The sequence below is a fragment of the Rhinopithecus roxellana genome, chromosome 5 (assembly GCF_007565055.1).
Source record: "Rhinopithecus roxellana isolate Shanxi Qingling chromosome 5, ASM756505v1, whole genome shotgun sequence".
Classification (NCBI taxonomy): domain Eukaryota; kingdom Metazoa; phylum Chordata; class Mammalia; order Primates; family Cercopithecidae; genus Rhinopithecus; species Rhinopithecus roxellana.
The window spans coordinates 132,947,943-132,971,413 of NC_044553.1; the positions used below are offsets into that span (position 1 = coordinate 132,947,943).

Below are 23,471 nucleotides of genomic sequence, written 5' to 3' on the forward strand. Positions count from 1 at the left end.
ACCAGTCCATCTTTTACTTTTCTGTTTTTAAAAGGAAAAGGGAATTTAGTTGTGATGATTATTCAAGCATATATATTAATATTGGTATTTCTTGGAATTTCTGGAAAAAATTCTGGCCCGTCTACCATTTGCTTTTCAGAAAATACATTTTATACAAATTTTCAGTTTTAAAGACAGAATAGTAGATAACGAATTCCAGAAATGGATTTTTTTAAATAAACCATTTCAATGAAAGGCACTGAAGATCTGGTAATAAATCTAGGAAATAAATTTTAACATATTTGCAGTCGGGTTTTATTTTTTAACAAGAGTGACAGTAATGTTATATATAAGGACTTGTATCTTGCACCACTGTATTGAGAGCTAATCCTACCACAGAGGAAGGCAAATGAGTGTGCATTCTTGAAAGTGCTTACTACTTCAAGGTTGGTCCATTGACCCAACTGAGAAGATTCTTCTCTAAAACATGAGGATCTTGTGTCAGATCTTGTAGCCTATTTATGTTGCCTTCCTTATCATAACAAATTTAATATAATTTGATTACCAAGTACAATTTATTTTTCTGAGTACTTTACCAACATTCCCCAATTACTCATGGAAAATGATTATACTGGGTGGAAATGTATTATGTTTTAGCAGTGTCACATGTTGAGCGAAAACAGTTGAATCTGAAACAGAGGAATTTTGATTCACAAATGAGTCTGCCAGTGAGAACATACTTACCTATATAGTCTTTCAAGCAGCTGGTTAGATCTTATTGCAGATTCTTGATCTAGGCTCATTAAGTATAGTACACAGTTCAGCCTGTGCCTGAATGTTAAATTGAAAGTGATGTGATTTTAGAACAGTTCACAACAGGCCTGAGCTACCTCTGGCATGGAGTTGTTGAAGGCTGCCTGTGGCCCACCTTCAGTCCCACCAGACTGGTTCTTCCCTGCTGGGACACAGACATCCTAATGCAAGGGCAGGTTGTTACTTGCCACATCAGGTGCTGGGATTCAGCATTGAAGCTACTTAAACTCCAGTGACATGATTTTAGTTTCTCATACTGTGAAGCTAGAATATTTGAGACTGTTATCATCCTAATTTAGGTTTCTTCATATAAAGTACTTTTGCTTTTCTCATCTCAGTGTCATTTGTCTCTACTCATGAGTTGTATATTGGTTTTCTACGTGTCAGACAGATTCATCTCTTCGGAGTTGGAATATAATTATTATTTGTATAGGTGCATAATCTTGTATGTTTACTTTGAACAGATTTTCAGAAATACCATTTACATTTAGAAAATACATAGCTGTATCTAAGGAATTTTTCTGTTGTGCTATAATACATACTGTTTCAAATATGTGATAAAATTCTGTGACCTGCCAAGTTGGATTTAAAACTTCATCTTCATCTTAAAACTTCATCTTTTGAAATCTCTGAAAATCATTAGTGTGCATGGATTGAACACCAGTCTTTCTGTAATTAACAACCCCAGATTTCTCTCCCCTCACCTTATGCCATCCATCTGTGTGTTTGGTTTCCAGTATGCCATGTGGAAGAGGTGTGAGCCTTTCTTCAGCCCAAGAAGGAAACTTTAAACATATTTGCACAATAAAATTTCAAATTAAACATTTCAACAAGGGTGCTCAGACTAGAAATACATGCTCTTCTGAAATTCCATGTTGCAACTGTAACTCCTGTCATATATACCCAGTGTATGAGGAAAAGTTCTTGCAGTTTTCATACTGCCCTTCTGTATTGCTGCCTGGCTGTGCTGTGTTGTTGGAATTGAAATATGAAATTTTTACTTTGAAGTATGTTAATGTCAAAGTTGATCGTATTAAGTTTGGAAATCCTTTGAGGTTTATTTAATAAGTGTGTTGGAGCTTCTTTCTCTTCTGGTAATACTGTACACTGTTGAAACCGAGAACAGTTTTATTGTTTGTGGGACTTTGTTGGTTTTCTAATACCATAACCTGTGTCCCTGTGCAGTCAGGGGGTCACTTCTTTAAGATCATGTATAATATGGCCCGTCATATACACATAGATAGAGCCATTTGGTACAGCATGTGATTCCAGAGATTAGACGACTGGATCTCTTGAATCCATACATGTTAAAATTTTGCCAAAATGAGATGATTAAAATTTTTGTGAGTTTTATAAACTGTTGCAGTTTGCCTTACTGATTTTTCAATGATAATCACTTTTATGGGAAAGGGGCTTAGGAACAAAAAACTTTGCCACGAATGCAAAATCTTACTGGTTTTTAAAGCTTGTAACAGTTAGTTGTGTGTAAAACTTTTATATTTGAAACATAAACTCACCCTTTCTGCCACTGCTTTCATTGCACTTTTCATACCAAGTTTTCTCCAACGTGGTGTCTAAAAGATTTTTATTATATACACTCTTTATGGAATTCAATGAAGTGTGGTTATGCTGTGTTTCTGAAGTTTTTAGGCTTTTCTTCATTGGCCTGCCTAGTACTAGTGTGTTTATATGACTTCAGATGATTCAGAAATTTAGTGCTTCATTGTAGCAAAAAATGTATATAACTCATAATATCCTACATGTAGCATTCAAAATCAATTATTAATAACCAATAAAAGACTCAACACATTTTCATTGCGTGTTCTTCTTTAAGACACCTAAACTCATATCTCATAATTTCTGAATCTGCAATCCCTATTCATTAATTGATTATAGTTTTTGAGTTGTTGGAAAGCCTAGCCCTCTCAGATTCAGGGTTCAGAAAGAATTATCAGGTCTGGTAAAATTGTCTGACTAGCCCTTAGCCTCAGAATGGTCAACTTCATAGTATGAGCAAAGAAAGTGGTGATCTCATATAGTCAGCTTATTCATGAACATTAATTCATGGTGAATGCACTCACAGCAACCAAAAAAAAAAAAACTGTTCATCTAAAACCTTAAACGTTAGCTTGGCTCATTAAGTTCTTGGTACTACCTGCTTTTCATATGACACAGTATCAAACATGATTGCAGATGAAATGGGTGGTGGTAATATTGTGTTAAAGAAAAAAAGAATGGAAGACACTGTCTGGAAAAGCCCAACTTTGCATTTGCCGTCAGAACATGAGAGCTATGGTGGGTGGGAGGACAAGGAAACCAGGAGCCAAGTGCCTTTTCTTGCCTTGCCCATATTTGCTCTTAAACGAACATCATAAACATAATGGCTACCAGAGTGAATACCAAACAATGGAAATTCTGGCACAGAACTTGATATTATCTCAGCCAAGAAGATAGTTTGGATCTGCAAGTGATGCTGCACTCAAAAATGTGGATATGCCCTCTGAAAGTGTTCCAGCCTTCTTTTCCCCTGTGTGTGTGTCATGTGCAAACTCACACTCTTCCTTAATGTTACGGCTCTGTGTTTGTCCCTCAGACAAGTTGGATGGCTTGAGGACTGGTACTAAAAGGAAACGTGACTGGGAGGCCATTGCCAGCAGAATGGAGGATTATCTTCAGCTCCCCGATGATTATGATACTCGTGCTTCTGAGCCTGGGAAGAAGAGGGTAAGAGACTTTGTCAATAACTGCCAACAAATGAAGGGCCCATTTAGGCATCTGGTTTTAGGAAGTTACAGGCAGATAATCACATGAATGCTATTTTTAAAATGATTTAGTTTACGCTATGTCATGTTACACTTCCCAAAAAGGAGTCATACCTTATAAATTATCTCATCAAAATGTACAAGTAACTTTAAAAATTGGAGAACAGAACCTCACATGGCTAGTGTGTTGTCAACCTTAAAGGCATTGGGAGTGGCCAGTCACTTGTGCCATTTTGTCATGGGGCAAAAGAAGCCAAGTACAGAGTAGGGTATTGAAGAGAACCTGTGGAACTTCTTAATGGATGGAGTGTGGAGGGTCCAAAGGTAGATAGAATCAAGGGTGACCCCTTGGTACTCTGGCCATGAGCACTGCATGTATGTGGTGCCATTTAGTGAGAGAGAGAAAACTGAGGTCATGATTTTTGGAACTGAGAGAAATAATTTAAGTTCTGTGAGAGAAATTTTAATTTTTCTTCTAATTAAGTTAGAAGTGTAAGTGAAAATGTCAAAATGACTGTTGGATTTATTAGTACAAAATTCACCAGGGAGATCAGACTGAACTAACAAATTTCAGGAAATGGTATTTAAAAGCATGGGACCGAATGATCTTGCCCAAGGAAAAAGTATAAATGGAAAAGGCAATAAGACACCAGACTCCAAAATTTAGTTCAGATAGAGCTAAGTGTTTCAAGAAGAAAAGAGTGTAGTCAGTTTTTAAATGATGCAGAAAAGACAAGTAAGTTTGGAACAGATAAATGACTGCTAGATGTGGCAACATGGAGGTCACTGATGATTGTAGTTTGTCATCAGTCTACAGTGATGAGGGGGCAGAAACCAGTTTGGAGCAGATTAAAGAATGAATAAGAAATGATGAAGTACAGTACAGCATATGTAGGCAACTTTTTGAAGTTTTGCTATGAAAAGGAATAGAGAAATGAAGCTAGGGCATTAGATAGGTCTTTACATAAATGTTGAATTCAGTAAAAGTGATAGATGTGCATATCCTTTAAAACAAAATAACAGGCCGGGCGCGGTGGCTCAAGCCTGTAATCCCAGCACTTTGGGAGGCCGAGACGGGCGGATCACGAGGTCAGGAGATCGAGACCATCTTGGCTAACACGGTGAAACCCCGTCTCTACTAAAAATACAAAAAATCTAGCCGGGCGAGGTGGCGGGCGCCTGTAGTCCCAGCTACTCGGGAGGCTGAGGCAGGAGAATGGCGTAAACCCGGGAGGCGGAGCTTGCAGTGAGCTGAGATCCGGCCACTGCACTCCAGCCCGGGCGACAGAGCGAGACTCCGCCTCAAAAAAAAAAAAAAAAAAAAAAAAAAAAAAAAAATAACAAAGCAAAGGGATCATATATACTGTTCTGTACAAGTCTTTTTCAGCTATTCCATCTTGATCTTTCTATATAAGTATATACAGACCTACCATTCTTTTTAAAGGGCTCCTTAGTGTGCCATTGTTTGGTTGTACAATCAGTTATTTAACTAGTCCCTTTGTATTAGTCTGTTTGCATAGCTATAAAGGAATATGGGAGACTGGGTAATTCATAAAGAAAAAAGATTTATTTTGGCTTATTGTTCTGCAGACTGTACAGGAAGCTTGGTGCTAGCATCAGCTCCTGGTGAGGCCTCAGGAAGTCTTCAGTTATGATGGAAGACAAAGGAGGAGCCAGCGTGGCAAGAGAGGAACCAAGGGGAGGGGGTCCCAACTCTTTTTAACAACCAGATCTCATATGAACTCAGAGTGAGAACTCACTCATTACCATTAGGAGGGCACCAAGACGTTCATGAGGGATCCTCCTCCATGACCCAAACACCTTCATTATTGGGGATTACAATTCAACATGAGATTTGAAGGGGACAAACATCCAAACCGTAATATGAGATTTGAAGGGGACAGACATCCAAACCGTAATATCTTTATTGATGGATGCTTACAGTGTTTCCATTTATTGCCAGTACAGACGTGAAGGTTGTGGTGTGTATGTCTCTCTTTAAATACCTACATGCAAGTAATTGCCTGTTTTTCTACACTTCGACCAGCAGTGCTGTTATCAAACTCTTTAACTTTTAATAATCTGATAGGTGAAAAAAAATAGTATCTCATTTTTCATTTATTTAAGAATGAGGTTGTGCATCATTTACCTCTATGCATCATTTCTTTGTATTTGTTTCTTAATGAATTTTCTCAGTGCCTTAGTATACTTAGTGTACTTTGTAATGGACACTATTACAAAGAATCCAGGTTTCAAAACTTTTTAAAATACTGCAGATACTCCAAAGCCTGTCCTTGTCTGTGTAACTTCAAGGGATGGGGAAGGGAGAGCCCACTGCCATTTGCACCCAGCCTCACCAAAGAACTACTTGTAGTGATACCTCTTACTCAAGTTTTAAGACTGGAGCCAACAGAGGCAGAAGTGGCCCTTCCTTGCAAATAATAAAGTGTAGTTCTGGTAACAATTAGTAATCTAAAATGAGAAATATTTTCTCTGTTTTTACTCAGGTAACTATCACTGTCTTCACTAAGGAGTATGTAATGCCATGCAGTTTATTTTGTTAGGTTGGGTGACCAAAGAGAACTGAATGGTGCACATTCTAGTTCTTTAAAGTTACTCCTCTTTAACTCTCCTCCCCTGCCTTATACCTTGACTTCAGATAGTTTTTAACTCTTGAACTACTCACCAAAATCAACATTAGAGCACAAGGAGATCCTACAGGTAGTAAAGAATACAGAATGCTGTACATTACTCATTCCTTTTCTGGGGTTTTTTTGTTTCTGTGATCCAGCTTTTTACAGATACCAGGTGGGTTCTTGGGATTAACTTCCTCTATAACGAAAAGGCGGTTCTGTAGAGTTGGTTATATTAGAATTTTGCCTAAATGGCTAGGCTTTAAAATATAATTTACTTTTAAAATGTTTGCTTGCTTGGGTATAAAATGGTAACTTACTTGGACTTTAATTTGTATTTCTTTGATGACTATGAAAGGCGAACATTTCCCTTGTTTGCTTGCTGAATTTGTGTATTTTAGAAATATTTATAGTGACAGTGGATGAAATATAAGGACCTCAAACCTTTGAGTGCTAGTCGAGATTTTTCTGTATTATAACAGTTTTATTTTTACAGGAAAAAACAACAGCAAAAATGTTGTCAGTCTCAAAAGTACCTCTAGGAAAATTAAAAGGGACACTCACATTTAAGAAGCCATTTCAAGCTGAAAGTCATTATTCTGCTTCTTATATTTTTAGTGGTTTGGTAATCATTTATTAATTCCATATGTTGAATGTCTTTGTATGAAGTCTATGAATGAGTCCTCTTAAGGAGCTGACATCCAGTGGAGGAATTCAACATGTAAATAAATAATTTTACTATAGCATCAGTATAAATTAGAGATATTAACAAAATACAGTAGTTTCCAAAATAGTTTAATTCCAGCTTCATTTGTTGTTGGTTTTTTTTTTCTTTTTTTGAGACGGGGTCTCACTCTGTTGCCAGGCTGGAGTGCAGTGGCGTGATTTTGGCTCACTGCAAACTCTGCCTCCCAGTTCAAGCCATTCTCATGCCTCAGCCTCCTGAGTAGCTGGGATTACAGGTGCCCACCACCACACCTGGCTAATTTTGTTTGTATTTTTAGTAGAGATGGGGTTTCGCCATGTTGGCCGGGCTGGTCTCAAACTCCTGACCTCAGGTGATCTGTCTGCCTCAGCCTCCCAAAGTGCTGAGATTACAGGCGTGAGCCACTGTGCCTGGCCGAATTCCAATGTTAAAATCTTGGGCATTTATTTGCAAACATACTGCTTATTTCAAAAACAACTGCACACTTTTTCTTCTAATCCTATCATATAAGGGGCAAACTGTGGCCACTGAACAAAGAAAAAGTAACCAGCCCACAGCAAATTTAAATCCATTCCCATGGCATCCTCAGCACAGTAGTGTGTTTTCACATAAATGCCCAAAACTTAGTTCATAATGACCTTTCGCTAAAATGTGTATCCTTGATCCTAGGTGGAGCTGAGAGAGTATATATGAATTTTATTTATTTATTTATGTATTTATTTTTGAGGTAGGGTCTCTCTGTCACCCAGGCTGGAGTGCAGTGGTGTGATCTTGGCTCACTGTCACTTCTGCCTCCCAGGCTCAAGCAATTCTCCCACCTTATCCTTGTTAGTAGCTAGGACTTCAGACACCCACCACACCACCATGCCCAGCTAATTTTTGTATTTTTAGTAGAGACACGGTTTCGCCATGTTACCCATGCTGGTCTCGAACACCTGGGCTGAAGTGATCTGCCGGCCTCGGCCTCCCAAAGTGCTGGAATTACAGGTGTAAGCCACTGTGCCTGGCTGTATATATGAATTAATCAAAATAGGTACTTCAGCGTTGATGGGCAGAATGCCCAAAGATTTTTCTATATGGAAGCCCACATTATTTATTAGGCTTCTTACTAAGGCCCATGAAAGACATTGAGCCATAGGTTTTCTATATACTAAAAACCTACTTTCTGGGAAGTCAGGTGTTATCAGTTTCTTCCTACTGCTATTACTGTGACTCCTCTCTTTGACCAGGTGATACTGTTAGAAGCCTAGTTATTTCATTGCCAGTCATGCAAATAGTAATTTGTGTATGTTAGAGCAATAATGCATTTCCAGGTCCAGTGTGAAGAGCATGGTGTTTCCATGGTCTGGTTCCCTCTCCTTGTCACAGATAATAAATCACAAGCCATGTTTAAAATACATTATCTGCAGACTTTGGTACCATGTAGTGCAAGCAACAGATTCATAGTTTCTTTTTAAGAATCTGAACTTTTACAGAGTATGTATATCTCCATATACTTTTAAAAACATGTTAACATAATATGTGGCTGGGCATGGTGGCTCATGCTTATGATCATAGCACTTTGGGAGGCCAAGGCAGGAGGATTGCTTGAGCCCAGCAGTTTGAGACCAGCCTGGGCAACATAGTGAGACTCTGACTCTAGAAAAAAAAAAAAAAAATTACAAAAATTTTAAAAAATCATATGTAAGAATATATATATATTTTAAAAATCAGAATACCAATAGGAAATATCCCTGATCCATGTATTTGTAGTTGTAATCTTGCCATGGATATCAGCTGAGTCTGTTTCTTGGTCTCTTTATCTCATGAATAAAAGTAGTAATACCAGCTTACTGTTTTCTCTAAGATTAAATTTCAAGAAATATTTTTGTGTAGAGATAAATAAAATTCAGTTACTGATCTAGGGTGTTGATAGTCTGTTAGGAAAGACAGATCTATAAGTAGATAATTACAGTACAGTGTGGAAGTTCAAAAGCAGACATATCAAAATCCAGAAGTTAAGTGTGGGAAGCAGTGATTATTTGATTGGCAAAGGAAAAGGGGGTAAGTCAGGGAGGGATGATTGGACTCATGCCAAGCGGATAAGGTTAGGGAAAAGACATTTCAGGAAGAATGACTAGTACTTATATGCAGAGTTAGAGAGACATGAAATGGTGCAGTGCGCTCTGAGTGCTAGAAGGAAGTCTGTATTGTTTGTATAAAATGCCATAGGCACTGGCCAGAGATGTTGCAGGAAAGTAGTTGGGGCCAGCTCAAGAGGGACCTGAGTTCTTGGACTTTACCTGGTAGGTAGGGGAAGGAGTTAAAGCAAATGAGTCACAACTGTGTGTTTTAGGAAGCTCACTCTGACAGCATGAATCTGGAGGGCGTGAGTACAGACAGGAAGACTAGGTAGAGATTAGTGCTTTGCTTTCAGGTGAAAAAAAAAAAATGAGTCAGTGAATTATTAAATAAAAAGGAATGGCAGAGGAGAAAGAGAGGACAGGATTGAGCTGAACTGTTCAGGAGCTGGAATGGTTAGGACTTGGATTGGCCAGAGAGTTTTCTCTCTGTGACTTAAAATATGTGACTTTTCCCAATTTTCCTGGGTTAGTTTTTAATTTTTTAAGCTTGAGGTTTCAGATGAGTCATTCTACCCCTTAGACTGTCCAGAGAGGGAGGGGGCTCTTTGCATATTTATTTTTCCTAAAGCTCAGCCTAATGCTGTGTTCTTTTTAGGTCAGATGGGCAGACCTGGAAGAGAAGAAGGATGCAGATAGGAAAAGGGCCATAGGTTTTGTGGTCGGACAGACTGATTGGGAGAAGATCACAGATGAAAGTGGTCACCTGGCTGAAAAAGCCCTCAATCGAACCAAATATATATGAGACTTAGTTTTTGAACGGAGTCATTATTCCTCTAAGGTAAGAGTACACAGTCATATAAATAGCCTACTGTGTGGTTGCTTCAAAGGGTTTGAGATAAAGAAGACAGCATGCTTTGCTAAAAATGCTCTCTTCTTGTGTTATTTTATAGTTCTGAAAGAGTAAGTATGTGCTAGTTGTTAACATTTACAATACTATTAGAAAAGGAAGCCATTTTCTACAACCTGGCTCACTTATAAAAATAAAAACCTTGAGAAAAACTTGAATTCGATAGATTTGGGAAGGAGTGAAGTGATGTTATATTAAGGGTTACTGAACCTTTTGCCTGTTCTTTCCAGGTGTCACAGCCTTGTCTTTTCTTTCCAGGTGGTTCGCTTTGAGGTGATCTGAAGCCAAGGCCTCACGGAGCTTCTTTGTGTGTCACCTTGCTTCCACGTTTCAGTTATTGTTTTGTTTCTACTGCTTTAGTTTTTTTAAAGTTCTCCAGTGTCCCCAAGAGGTATTAGAATCTTGCTTGTACCCAAGCAAGACGTTAATTTTTCTTTTAACTGTTTTGGGGAGGGAGGGAGTGATAGCTTAACTGCTGAAGCCAGGTGGGGGTCCGCTGGAGGATTCCAACAGAGAATATTTCCTCCACTGTACAATGTCACAGACTATCTCTATCATCATTGCTTTGTGGCTGTTTCTGTTTTTTACTGTATGTAACTGGTAGCTGATTGTACTAGGATTAAAAACAATAAACTTTCATGATAAAGCCGATGAGATTCATGGGCTATACAGCATGGGCCCTTTTCTCTTGTTTTCTTAATTTTATTTTTATTGCTTTTTAAATATGGTATGTCCTAATTAAATGCTAGCTGAACATCCCAAAACCTCTTTTTAATTGAATATTATGTGGCTCAATGATTCCGTAGCACATGTTGTAAAACACAAGGTTCAAATGATGTTCAAAACACTCATCTTTGTTTTATAGCTGATTTATTTCTCTATCTTTGTGTCTTGAAGACTGATGAACCTTAAGTTCAAATATTCATCAGTTCCCTGGAGCATATCCATTCTGTAATATGATGCTTTATTTAAAAAAAAAATTTTTTCCTCTCTGTTCTTCCCTCTCTTCTTTCCTTTCTTCTTTTTTTCACTTTCTCCCTTTATACTCTGTTAGGTTTTTATTTTTTCCTGATCTGGCTTTGAATCCTGGTAGACAGAACTGATGTATTCCATGGAATTCAAGCTTGTTGCCTTACTTTGAACTTGAATTGTAGGTTTTTAAATGAAGATTGCAGGGAAAGAGTGATAAAGATGCAGAGCACTCTGGCATGTAACCTTTAAGCCTGTCAGGTTTTCAAGTTCTTGCCAGATTGTTCATTACTGGAAAGCATGGCCTTCTGCACAGAATTTCCTCTCTTGTGGTTGATACCAGGTGGAACCCAGAAACATACAGAGATAAAACCCAAATATTCTTTGTATTTAAACATCCTGCAAAGAAAAAAGTCATCTTTTAGCATGAAAGAAGATGAGCCTTCTTCCTCAAGCATCATTTCCATTTTGTAATCCAGCTCAGCAATTTGTAAATGTGTTCACTGAATACTTCGATATTTTGAAATATTCTCTTTCAGGCCACAGATGAAAATCCTTTAGTTTTATGACCTACATTAAAGACTGTATGAATAGAGCTAATATTTAGTAGCATTTGAACAGTATCTCTTTGAGTTCAACAAATTGATATTATAGTACTGAATACCCCAATTTAATGGAAATTCTAACAACTTTCTGTACTTTTATCTTCCCTGAAAATCTGAATTTTTAAGCAAAAGAGACTTTAAGTTCATTAAAAGTCAATATTGAATGTATAAATTGCTACATTAAATAACTTCCACTGTTTGCAGTATTTAATAAGCTATTTTGATTGCTTATTGGCCTACAATATATTTCTGTGTACTGACCTTTCTCAACCGCCTTTTTTATGTTGAGTGAAGATATGTCGCAAAATAGCCAAATAGAATTATTGTTTGTACAGAGACTCATTTACTACTTTCTAAAGCCACCCAATGCCTATTTTCATCAAAAACAAAACTTCTAGAATGTGTTCTCTAGTTCAGACGAAATGGAGGCCAATATGTTCTTCTGTAGGATGCTTTATTTCAGTTGTCCTTAACCTTGTGACGTTCTAACTGACAGTAGTCAGAATGCCAGTGAAATGAGTGGTGACTACCTGTGAATCACTTAAGAATCATGGGTAATTTTGCATGTGTGTGTTTTCACCTTACAGCCATGGCTTTATGTCTGTTCTGTTATACCAGGGCAGGGTGGGGAGCTGCGGAAGAGTTAACAGAGTCAGAAAGGACCTCTGCCAGTTTTCAGAAGATATCGATTACATGACCTTAGAGAATGAACATCGAGTGCTCCTACTTTAGAAAATGGGTATATCAACCTTCATGCAAGGGGATTAATGAAAAAAGATTTGGCACCAAAAAGAGTAATGGAGACAGCCAGTTGATAATTGATTTTGCTAGTCCAGTGTGGGGCTTAACAAAATTCTTGCACTTACATTACTACTAGAAGCAGAATAGAATAGGAAGTCCAAGGTATCTTGAAGAAGAAATTTGCTGTGGGTAGAAACTGCCTTGATAATACAAATATTATTTTAAGTTTGTTAAGAGGTGCCCTGGAAATGCAGAGGACAAATCTTGGGTTCCATTATTTGCTAGCATTTAATTTTAATTTTATTAACATTGTTTTTCTTCTCTTAGAAAGTTGCTGATTTTAGTCATATGAGTTTTATTTTAAATCTTTTGTGGTGTCATGTTACTTAAAATAATCTTATGTTGGGGAAGGTTTCTGATACCTTGGTGGATATTTCAGCTTTTTTTTTTTTTTTTTTTTTTTTTGGTCAGCTCTGTAAAGATGATTTCAGACATTTTAAACTAAAAGTGAAATCTCTTGCTTAAGTGATCCACTTTTACTTGTAAACTTCCTGTATGAGGAATTCGGTAGATGAGACCCAGAAATTTTTCTGTTTGAGAATATTTAGGGTTAAGTGCTGTATTTGAAATATTCAGGGACTGATTACAGAAATCAGAAGCCATTAATAATAATACACAAGTAGTCTATTGACAGCTGATTCATATAATTTTCTAGAAGTTTGAGTTTGATTCAGATATCAGTGTTTAATCCAGAAGTTTATTGACAAAGATAAAATCTTAAATTTTCTGGTTAGATGTATTTTCCTTGTGAAAGAGTTTTGATCATTGAGCAAACCAAAGTAGGTGCCATCTCATCTAGGGATCAACTATTAAATTTTTTATTAGATTGACTAAGAGTCTCAACTTCGGCTTTCTTATTTTGGAGCCCCCTCAGTTTTTGTGTTAAGTATTGTATCCTGGCCGGGCGCGGTGGCTCAAGCCTGTAATCCCAGCACTTTGGGAGGCCGAGACGGGCGGATCACGAGGTCAGGAGATCGAGACCATCCTGGCTAACACGGTGAAACCCCGTCTCTACTGAAAAAAAATACAAAAAACTAGCCGGGCGAGGTGGCGGGCACCTGTAGTCCCAACTACTCAGGAGGCTGAGGCAGGAGAATGGCGTGAACCCGGGAGGCAGAGCTTGCAGTGAGCTGAGATCCGGCCACTGCACTCCAGCCTGGGCGATAGAGCGAGACTCCGTCTCAAAAAAAAAAAAAAAAAAAAAAAAAAAAAAAACCGTATTGTATCCTGCTAACTGCAAGTTGCAGATATTTTGATAATAGGTTTCTAGAGCCTAGCTTAATTACTAGGATCGTAAAAGCAACAGATTCTCAGCTGAGGTAAGTTTTACTAAGCTATAGAAGGAAAATGATGTCTCATTTTTAGTATTGACAGGCCCTAGTACAAGTTCAGGTTCTTCTCTTAGAAACTGTATGACCTTAAGCAACTTTATTTTTATTTTTATTTTTGGAGACAAGGTCTCACTCTGTTACTCAGACTGGAGTGCAGTGATGCTAGATATAGCTCACTGCAACTTCAACTTCCTAGGCTCAAGTGATTCTCCCATCTCAGCCTCCCAGGTAGCTGGGACTAGAAGTGTGCACCATCACACCCAGCCTTTTTTTTTTTTTTTTTTTTTAAGACATGGGTTTTTGCCATGTTTCCCAGGCTGGTCTCGAACTCCTGGGCACAAGTGATTGCCCACCTCAGCCTCCCAAAGTGCTGGGATTATAAGTGTGAGCCACCATGCCCGGATGAAATATGTAACCTATCTGAGCTTCAGTTTCCTGCCTATAAAATGAAAATAACACAACACACCTATTAAACATTGAGATAACGTATGTAAGCTACTTGGCACAGTACTGAGCACATAGTAAAAGCTCAAAAATCAGTAGTCGTCATCATCGTTACTTTTTGATTTGTTCTCACATGTTCTTTTTGAAATTCAAAATATCCAGCTGGCTTGAAAATAGTTGTCATGTTTTATAGTCAGCTATCATAAACTGAGCTATGTCATGTGTAATAGTACAGTGTGTTGAAAGAGTAATTACTCAGAAGCATTTTCAGGTAACCAGTGACATTGATTTTCAGAACTAGTATGGAGGCTTGAGAGGCTTGGGTGCAGAAGGTAATTTAGTACTTACAGGGGGTTGAGTAGTAACAGAAAGCAGTTGCCAGACCACAGGTATGAACAAAGGTGAGGGCACAGAATCGTTGATTTGCCTTGATTTTCACATATGCAAGAAGAAAGTAATTTTGTGAATAAAGGTATAAAATTCAGGAGTTTCAGGCATCCCATCCATGTTAACACTCAGCCTCCCGTGACTCCATCTGTAGAGGCAACTAGTGTTAATTGAGAAAAATTGTGTGGATAAGCATTAAGTATTAATGTTTTTACCTGGTTTTTGTACACACACTACCTTATTTTTCCTTTACCAGTATGTTTTAGAATTCATTCAGATCATATATAAAATATTCCCATTTTCTTTCCCCTCCCCACCTCTCTCTTTAGTTTTCCAAAGGTACCTTCATAATAGAAAGAGGTTTACTGAAAATTTTCAGAAATTGTTTCAAGAGCATCTCTGTTCTTTTCATGGCGTGGAATATATGGTATGGGTATATTTGTATACAATACTTTCATATATGTAGGTTGGTGTAACCACCCTCCACCTTTCTCCTATTCCCCCAACCCCACCATCTCTAACCCTTGGCAGCCACTAATCTGTTCTCCATTTTTATAATCTTGTCATTTAAAGAATGTTATAAATATGAAGTCATATAGTATGTAACCTTTTGGGATTGGCATTTTGGTTTTTTTCATTCAGCGTAATTTTCTTGAGATTCATTTAAGTTGTTATGTGTGTCAATAGCTTATTCCTTTTTATTGCTGAGTAACTTTCCAGCTCATTCTCTTTTGCAGCTGCAGAATATTTTATGTCTTTACTATCATTTAACTTACAAGGTCTCTATTAATGGGTATTCATGCTTTCGTTTGCTGTTATAAATTATGAATTTCATATATACTCAATCGTTCTGCGGCTTCCTGTACTTGCCTGATTTCTAGCAATGAAGGAAAATACCAATGGCATCATTTCATAGACATACTCAAAGGATGACAAGCGCTTAAGGACCAGCACAGCACAATGGTGAACTACTATCAAGACAGTATGACAGTAATGAGATGAAGAAGACACATCTTGTTTCCTGGAAAATCCTGCATGATAGGAGTCTGACAAAGCAAAGAACCATGATGTGTCTTAGAGAACCAGAATGGCCAGAGACTCTGCTGATCCCCTGGTCCACACATGACTGAGAGTTAATACCTTAGGTCACTGTTCTCAGAACCTGGATATTTATATGCACGTGCACCTCAGTGACTGATCAGATCTCACTTTTCAGGTCCGTTGCTTTCACGTTTGAAATAATAAAGGAGCATCCTTATGGGGCTAAGCTTCTGCATTCAAGAGCCCTCTGCCTGCCGGCAGTGCCTTGCATTTGTGATCTACAAAGAGCCTGTGGACTTAATTGCTTATAGGGAAAGGCTTGACTTTGTGTCTTCTACTTAAGAAGCTTGAACTTTTTACCAAATATTCATACTCCTTTTCCTGAAAATACTGATCTAGGCTGCAGATCCATCTCACCATATTTGAAAAATTGAAATAATATCTTCTGCCATAACTTGAAATTCCACTCTCAAAACTGTTATTTCTGACAGTGAGTTTGTATTTCTCAAGTAGATATGTCTGATGCTTATTTCTTTTACAGCATCTGGCTCAGTGCGTGGCTCATATAGCTGTAGAGTGAGTAAATACAGGGAATGTTTCCTATGTGTATGGCAAGGGTCACAGACTCAGGCAGGTAACAAATGAGCAAGGCAGAGGGTGGAGACTGATAAACTAGACAACTAGATAGTTCAGGTCAGTTGGGGGCAGCACCTGCTCACCCATAGCAGATTGTGGCCATGTGGGGGTGTAGGTCTCATATTGCCACATTCCCTGGGTTTTCAAGAAAAAGTGAAAAATCTGTATTTTTATGTGAGATCTTTCAGTGTTTCAGCATGAGGTTCTTTTTGTTTGTGAGTGCTTTGGCCCGCACAGCCTGCCTGCCACATCTGACTTGTGGGCTGCCAGCTTGAAACTTTTGATATTTAGAGAAGTGATTAGACCTTAGAGTTTGTTCTGGTGAGATCCTTCTTGTTTTACAGGTGAGGTTTCTAAGACTGAAAGAAGGGAAGTGACTTACTCAAAGTCTCACTGTTACTCAGTGGCAAAACAAGACTAGAATTTGGGTTTTCTGGTCCATAACCTGGTACTTTCTTTTTTCTTAACTACAATACCTCCTTTATGAATACCTTCATAAATTCTAGGATGGTGAGTTCTCCTTTATCGTGTGTGTCGTGTGCAAGTGCCCATATGTGTATTTACTAAACTCTGTGGACCTGGAAATACATTCTGATATGACTATCAGGAACGATGTGATTACTTCTGAACCAACTTCCTTAAACTCTCATAAGTATAAGGTAGCTATATACCTAGGATCCCTCTTAAACGCTTACTGCTTAGTTGGGTAATTCTCATTAATAATAGAAGCTTGAAAATTAACAAAGAATATTGGATTCAATGATCGCACAAGAGCAGTGGAGTTTTCTCCACAAAGTAGAGAAAATTGTGTATTGTTATGCAAATAGCTTACAGAAGTATTAATTATTTTGTTTAATTTGTAATTTCTTATGTAACTAGTCCATTTGCTTTCACTCCAGTGATGAGCATCTTACCTGCTTCACTTGGTAGTGCCCCATTCCTCATCTTTTTAAGAACAAATTCATCAACTTGGCGTTAAAGTCTATCAGTAACATGATCCCAGTTACTTCTCCAGCTTCCTTTTGCCCTGTCCTTCATGTGCACTACACTGCAGCTACACTGTGTGACTTATTCCCCAGGGTTTCTGTTGTTTCTGCCTTGCTTTTCTCATCCTTTAGATATTATCATTATCGGCTGGGCACGGTGGCTCACACTTGTAATCCTAGCACTTTGGGAGGCCAAGGCAGGCAGATCGCTTGAGCCCAGGAATTTGAGACCAGCCTGGGCAACAAAAATCTCGGCTGCAGTGAGCCGATACTGCTCTCCAGCCTGGGTGACAGGGTGAGACCTCATCTCAAAAAAAAAAAAAAAACAAGCCAAACATGGTGACTCATGCTTATAATGCCAGCACTTTGGGAGGCCGAGGTAGGTGGATCACTTGAGGTCAGGAGTTTGAGGCCAGCCTGAACAACATGGTGAAACCCCATCTCTACTAAAGCTATAAAAATTTTCAGCTACTTGGGAGGCCGAGCCAGGAGAATCACTTGAACCCAGGAGGCAGTGACCCAAGATTGTGCCACTGCACTCCGACCTGGGTGACAGAGCAAGACTCCATCTCAAAAAAACGATTGGTGGTGGGGAAAACTATCCCAAGGCCCAGCTCACATGGTGCTGCCTCCCTGAATCTGTTCCTCATCTTGTTCCCTCCCAGCTCTCAGGCGTTGTTTGTGCGTGTCCTACCGTCTTCTCTTAATTTGCCTTTCTAGTAGAGTAACTTATATATCTATCTTTCTCCCCAATCCCTACCCACTTACATGCAAGCTCCTAGAAGGTGAGAACTATGTTTTACTCATCTTCCATCCTTGTAACACATAATATGCAGTGTCTGTTACATATAGTTGCTACTCAAGAAGTATATTTAGAATTGATGACCTGGTGAATTTTAAGTATAAAATTAATGTAGGTTCATATATATATAATTTATAAAACCAATTCTTGTGTTTGCTTTTTCCCTACCTCTGTATCTTCCAGCTGGTGGCATATCCATATTTAAGGCATAGCAAATTCAAATCCCTTCGAAGGACAGGAAGATACTGCAAATGAGAGAATTGGCCAGTAATTTCATAATATATTTAGTTGTATTCTTTCAACAGAAACATAGTTTGTTTGCAGATTAGACATGTAGAAATAGTCTTCAGTCTTATGGAAAAATACTCCTCATTCTCAGAACTTCTGGCACTCTCTTAGTTTTCCTGCCTTTGGTAGAGACGTAAGTACAGTATTATTTTTTCTTTACTGTGAGAAAAACAACAGCAGAAGCAGAATAAAACAGGGTACTTGACCCTCTCAGCCTCGGGGTTCAGGAAGCAGTAGGGTATGGTGGAGGCTGGGATGGTGCAGAGTGCTTGTCCTTTCTCAGTGGACAGTTCTCCAACCAGTGGTTGGAATGAAGAAAGGTAGACCCAGTGTTACTAGATGAAGATGAAGTGGAAGTCTGGACTTTTATGTGAAATAGTCACAGTAGAAACATCACATCTGGAAGCCACATGTTACCAATAGGCTGTCATTTTGGGACTTTTCTGACATTAAAGGATGATGACAAGTCTGAAAGACAGTTATGGCAAAGAAGATATTTATAGGAAAGGAAACATCAGGTTATATTACATATAAATATTTTGAGCAGCACCTTTTTACTGGTATCTTGGAAAAGTGTTTCTGTCTTCATTGAGCCAAGTGGCAATACATATGTAATATACTGATGCTGAATTTGCAGTGGGTTGATTTTTGTCCATTGCTGGCTTTCACATGGAAGCATGAATATTGTCTCCGTGCTACCCCTTTTGAGTGACATCCTTCCAGTGCTTCCGTTTCTCAAGTTGCAGGTAAGCACCTTGTGTGTATACAGTTACATAGTGGGCACACACCTATCCCAGGAAAAGAAGACAGTGAGAATTCCCTTTGGTTAAGTGGAACAGCTGAATGGCCATACCTGGATGCAAATTTGATCAGAATTTTCTGCTCTAAACCCTCCACTGCTTTCTACTATTTCCACTGAGGAAAGCCGATGTGTGTCACTAAAGCTTTGTTGGCACCTGTCACAGTTAAGGTGGGTATAATTATGTTTAATTTCTTAAAGTGTTTCTGGGCATCATCTTTTTTGGATTCATTTATTCTAGCCAGAAGATGTGAATTCATTTTCATTATTAAAAAATGAAATATTACAGGTAAAGCTCAATACTCCCCTCTTCCCTGTAAGCACAAATACCTTGAATCTTAGAGGTAATTACTGTTATCATTTTGGAGTGTGGCTTTTTCTAACCTTTTTGTGTGTATTGTATACATATGTACTTGCCTATAAAAATATAGTTTTACTGTTTTTTACATGACTGATATTCTTTACATACTGTTCTGCAGACCCACTGTGTCTTGGATACACACACATATGCAGGTGTGTGTGCGTATATATATATATGTAAATATATATATAGGTAAATATATATACATGCGTACATGTTTGTATATATTCCGTGATATGTGTATAATGGATTACTTTTTTCTTTGTGAGTGTTTCACTGTCATACCAGTGTTGCATTGAACAGCCTTATAAATGCCTTTTTCAGGCTTATTTCCAAAATTTCCCTAGGGAAAATACAGAAGAATTGAATTACTGGGCTACAGAGAAACCATTTCTCCTTTTATGTTCTCCTAATAATTATCTATATGTGTGTTTTAGAAACAGTCTTAATTTAACATTGGGGGTTTCAAAAAAATTTGTTTTCTCATTATTTTAAAATTCCAGCTTTATATGCTGCCCTCATTTGAATTCTGCCTTTTGAATCTAGATTTGGAATTGATATAGATAAGCAAAATAGGTTCTAAGCAGTAGCGATAGTTCATAACCAATACGCTTTAGGAATAGATGCTGTTTCAGTCTTGGGGAAGGTAAAATGTCAATTGAGAAAATAATCTTTAATCATGAAGTTCTTTTTTCCAAGTCATTCTCTGCTCCCTTTGGAATTATGACAACTTGGATCCAGAGGTGCTGTGAAAATATTTTCTTACATCATACCTCTTCTTTTCATACAAGTTTGAATGATCCTGGAAAATACAGTTTTAGGCTCTGTGCCCCTTTCAAAAAAAAAAAAAAATGAAGTCTGGAACACCCACTTTTCTTAATAGGATGTAGTTTGTTTGGGTATTAAAGCTTTGATTAAAAAGGACATACTTTGAGGATTTTCTGTTTCTCACCTGAGCCTTCTGTTTTCACTAGATATGAAACTGAGTGCATTGACAGGGCCTCTACTAGACCTGAAAGGCAGCATTCCCAGTGTTTATTTTCAGGGCCAGAGGGAAGGCTGGCGTTAACTCCTGGATTGATAAGGTTCTGGTGGAATAATTGCGTAGATTCCAAAAGACTTGAATAGATGATAACTCCTTTCTCTATGTATGCATTTTTGGAAGAATGATGAAATATGATAAGTGTGAAGAGTTGTGCACTCATGTGGTGGTTTTGACCTGGGGAGATTTTAAAACTCCCAAAGCTCAGGCTACACATCATAGCAATTAAATCAGAATCTAGGAGTGGGACCCAGGCCCTGGTAATTTTTTAAAAGGCCACCACGTCATTCTAATATGCAGCCAACTTTGAGAACCGGTGGGGTAAAGGGGATTTTAAATTTTATTTCATCTCTAGCTGATGATAGGTCCATTAAGCAAAATTTTCGAACGCCCTGGTCTGTTGGTTAACTTTGCAGGTGTGAAAGATACAGTTGTTGGAAGGATACTTGTTAATAAAACTCTTTAAATGTGCAAAAGAAAATCCACCTAGCCTGAAAGAGTTTATGCGGCTTCCAAAGGTGCTTGATAGCCAAGGGAACAGCTTAGGCATAGGGACAGTTTGGCTTCTCGGGAGCTCATAAAGCCAAGATTTAAAATGCCTTTTAATCTAAAACATATGTTTGCCCGTGGGCCTGAAAACAAGCCTAGGCGTTTTCTGTTGTGAAGTTTCCTCACGATAGACAGACATGAGTTGTGGTCCAGTGTTATTTAAACTTGAGAGCTTAGAGGAGAAATCTGGTGTGTGGAGGAGGTTGTAGATGGGAGAAGAGAAGTGCAGTGGGCGGGCAGAACAAATTATTTTTCTGTGGCTTGTCCTTTCTGATTTTAAGGAGAGCAGAACTAGTTTGTAGTTCCAGTTATCACAGACAAAATGGAACAAACCTCAACAAAATGAGAATTGCTATTTTCAGTAAGCTAGATTGTATCTCTCTAAATTAATCTGCTTTGATACCTAAGATAATTAATCTCTATTTGTGGCGTAAGTGTCCTTATAAATACACTCTATGGTGGTGTGGACTTTTTTGAGTCTCTCCTTTAGAGTACATCACTCCTTCAGTAGAACTTTTCCCCAAAGATTCTGATTTCTCATTTAAAAAAAAAAAATTGTTTTGAAATAGTTACAGATTCATAGGAAGTTGCAGAAAAAATGTGCAGAGAAGTCCTAGTGTTTTCTTCAACCAGCCATCTCCAATGATAACATTTATACAATGAGAAGTGTGTGTCACAACTTTTAAAAGCCAAGAAGTTGATGTTGATACACTCCACAGAGCTTATTCGGATTTTACCAGTTTTACAAGCACTCATGTGTGTGTGTTTTGTTCTGTGCAGTTTTATCTAATGTAGCTTCATGTATTTGTGTTTGGTTCTGTGCAGTTTTATCTCATGTAGCTTCATGTAATCACCGCCACCATAATCAAGATTCAGAACTCCATGTGGGAATGTGAAGAACTGTTAAGAGAATGAGTATAGAATGAGTCACTTTGCTTGTAGTTCCATCATGACTTAAATTCAGGACTTTATATTGTTGGGGACTGCCTCTTTGAGGGGGTAAGTAGCATAGCTTTTGCAACATGAAGTGGCTTTTTAGTCTTTTTTTTTTCATGAGGTCATCAATATTGGTGCTTTTCTCAGTAACTATGCTTTTGAGTAGTTAAAGCATGGTCACTTGCTTTATTTGAAGGGAGTAAAATGAGAAGTATACACCCCAGAGCGTCAGAATCTGTTACTGATCTTAATTTTGATACAAATTGAATACTAGGAGGTTATTTTTCTGCCACACTTCAGAACATTTGAGACCTACTCCGTAAATAGTCATTATATCTTTTTAGTCCTAAAACAGTAAGAAGACTATTGGCCTCCCAGAGAAATGCCCTGATGTGTTTGAATTGAATAGGCATGGCTTTATAATAAAGAAATAGAAAGTCACTTTAAATAGCATTTTCTAAGCATTGAGTCAACCTGTCAAACCCTGCCTCACATTTTTTAGGTGATTACTGTCTCCACAGCATAAGGATACATAATCATGTCTACCATTCACATGGCATGAGGATTTAAATTATCTTTGCAACTAGTATGTCAAAATTAAAGTGGTTAGGAAAGTCTAGTGTTATTAAACTTTCTGTTCCCAGGACTTGCTGATAAATTACAATCAACAAAACAGTTTGCATTTGTGTTCTGTTCTTGTACCCACATCCCACTGTCTACCTTAGAAATTCTTTTTTGGGGCACCATTTTTGGCAAGAATTCTGTAGGAAGTAAGAGTTTCTGGAGTTTGTTCTGATTGGTTCAGAGTCAGCAAGCTCAGCTCTAATGAAGTAATAGTATGTGTGAAAAGAAGTATCTAAATGCCAAGATAGGAATCTTGAGCAAAAGCAACTTTGGGGTATTTATCAAAAATGCATTTTGCCTGACGTAATTGTGGTTTTTTGTTAGAAATTTAATACAGTAGAAGTCAGCAAAACTTCATTGACAATCCCATTGTCTCATAAAGCTTGATTTGAAAAAGACAATGTAGAAACAGACTAGCCAGAAGACATTTAGAGCGTTAAATATTCTGATAATCACCATCCCACACTCATGAAAGAGCAGAAGAGAAGATAATCAACATTAATGACTATAAATGAAAAGAACCAGAAAGGAGGCTGGATTACTTTCATTCAAAAAAAGCAGGTTGGGTGTGGTGCCGCACACCTGTAATCCCAGCGCTGGGAGGCTGAGGTGGGCGGATCTCTTGAGCCCAGGAGTTCCACACCAAACTGGGCAACGTGGTGAGACCCCATGTCTACAAAAAATAGCCAGGCGTGGTGGTGCATGCCTGTAGTCTCAGCTACTCAGGAGGTTGAGGTGGGAGGATCCCTTGAGCTCGGGAGGTGGTGGAGGAGCTCAGTGACCCAAGATTTTGCCACTGCACTCCAGCCTGGGTGACAGAGCAAGATCCTGTATCAAAAAAAAAAAAAAAAAAAAAAACCTGATCTTTTTGAAAAAATAATCCTGAATATAGATTTAACTGTTAAGGGTGGGGGGGGAACCAGGATTCCAGTTATGTTTCCCTCCCCACCCCTCACCAAGTCAAGAAAGCAGTGAACCAGCCCCTTTTAACAAGTGGAACAACTACA

The 23,471-nt window shown here is 38.2% G+C and overlaps 1 protein-coding gene across 3 annotated transcripts in view; it reads left to right on the top strand.

The window, feature by feature from the left end:
- YLPM1 (YLP motif containing 1) overlaps positions 1 to 10,537 on the top strand; it is a 75,793-nt gene extending 65,256 nt beyond the window's left edge. The window contains exons 19-21 of one of the 3 annotated variants that reach the window (XM_010382646.2): positions 3,386 to 3,516; positions 9,612 to 9,794; positions 10,122 to 10,537. In XM_010382646.2, the coding sequence (XP_010380948.1) occupies positions 3,386 to 3,516; positions 9,612 to 9,758 (278 nt within the window). In that variant the 3' untranslated portion in view covers positions 9,759 to 9,794; positions 10,122 to 10,537. Of the gene's footprint in view, positions 1 to 1,529; positions 2,885 to 3,385; positions 3,517 to 9,611; positions 9,795 to 10,121 lie in introns of those variants that run through there. The other 2 variants (XR_004057239.1, XM_030930086.1) reach the window with 2 other exon arrangements.
- The last annotated feature ends 12,934 nt before the right edge of the window (positions 10,538 to 23,471 follow it).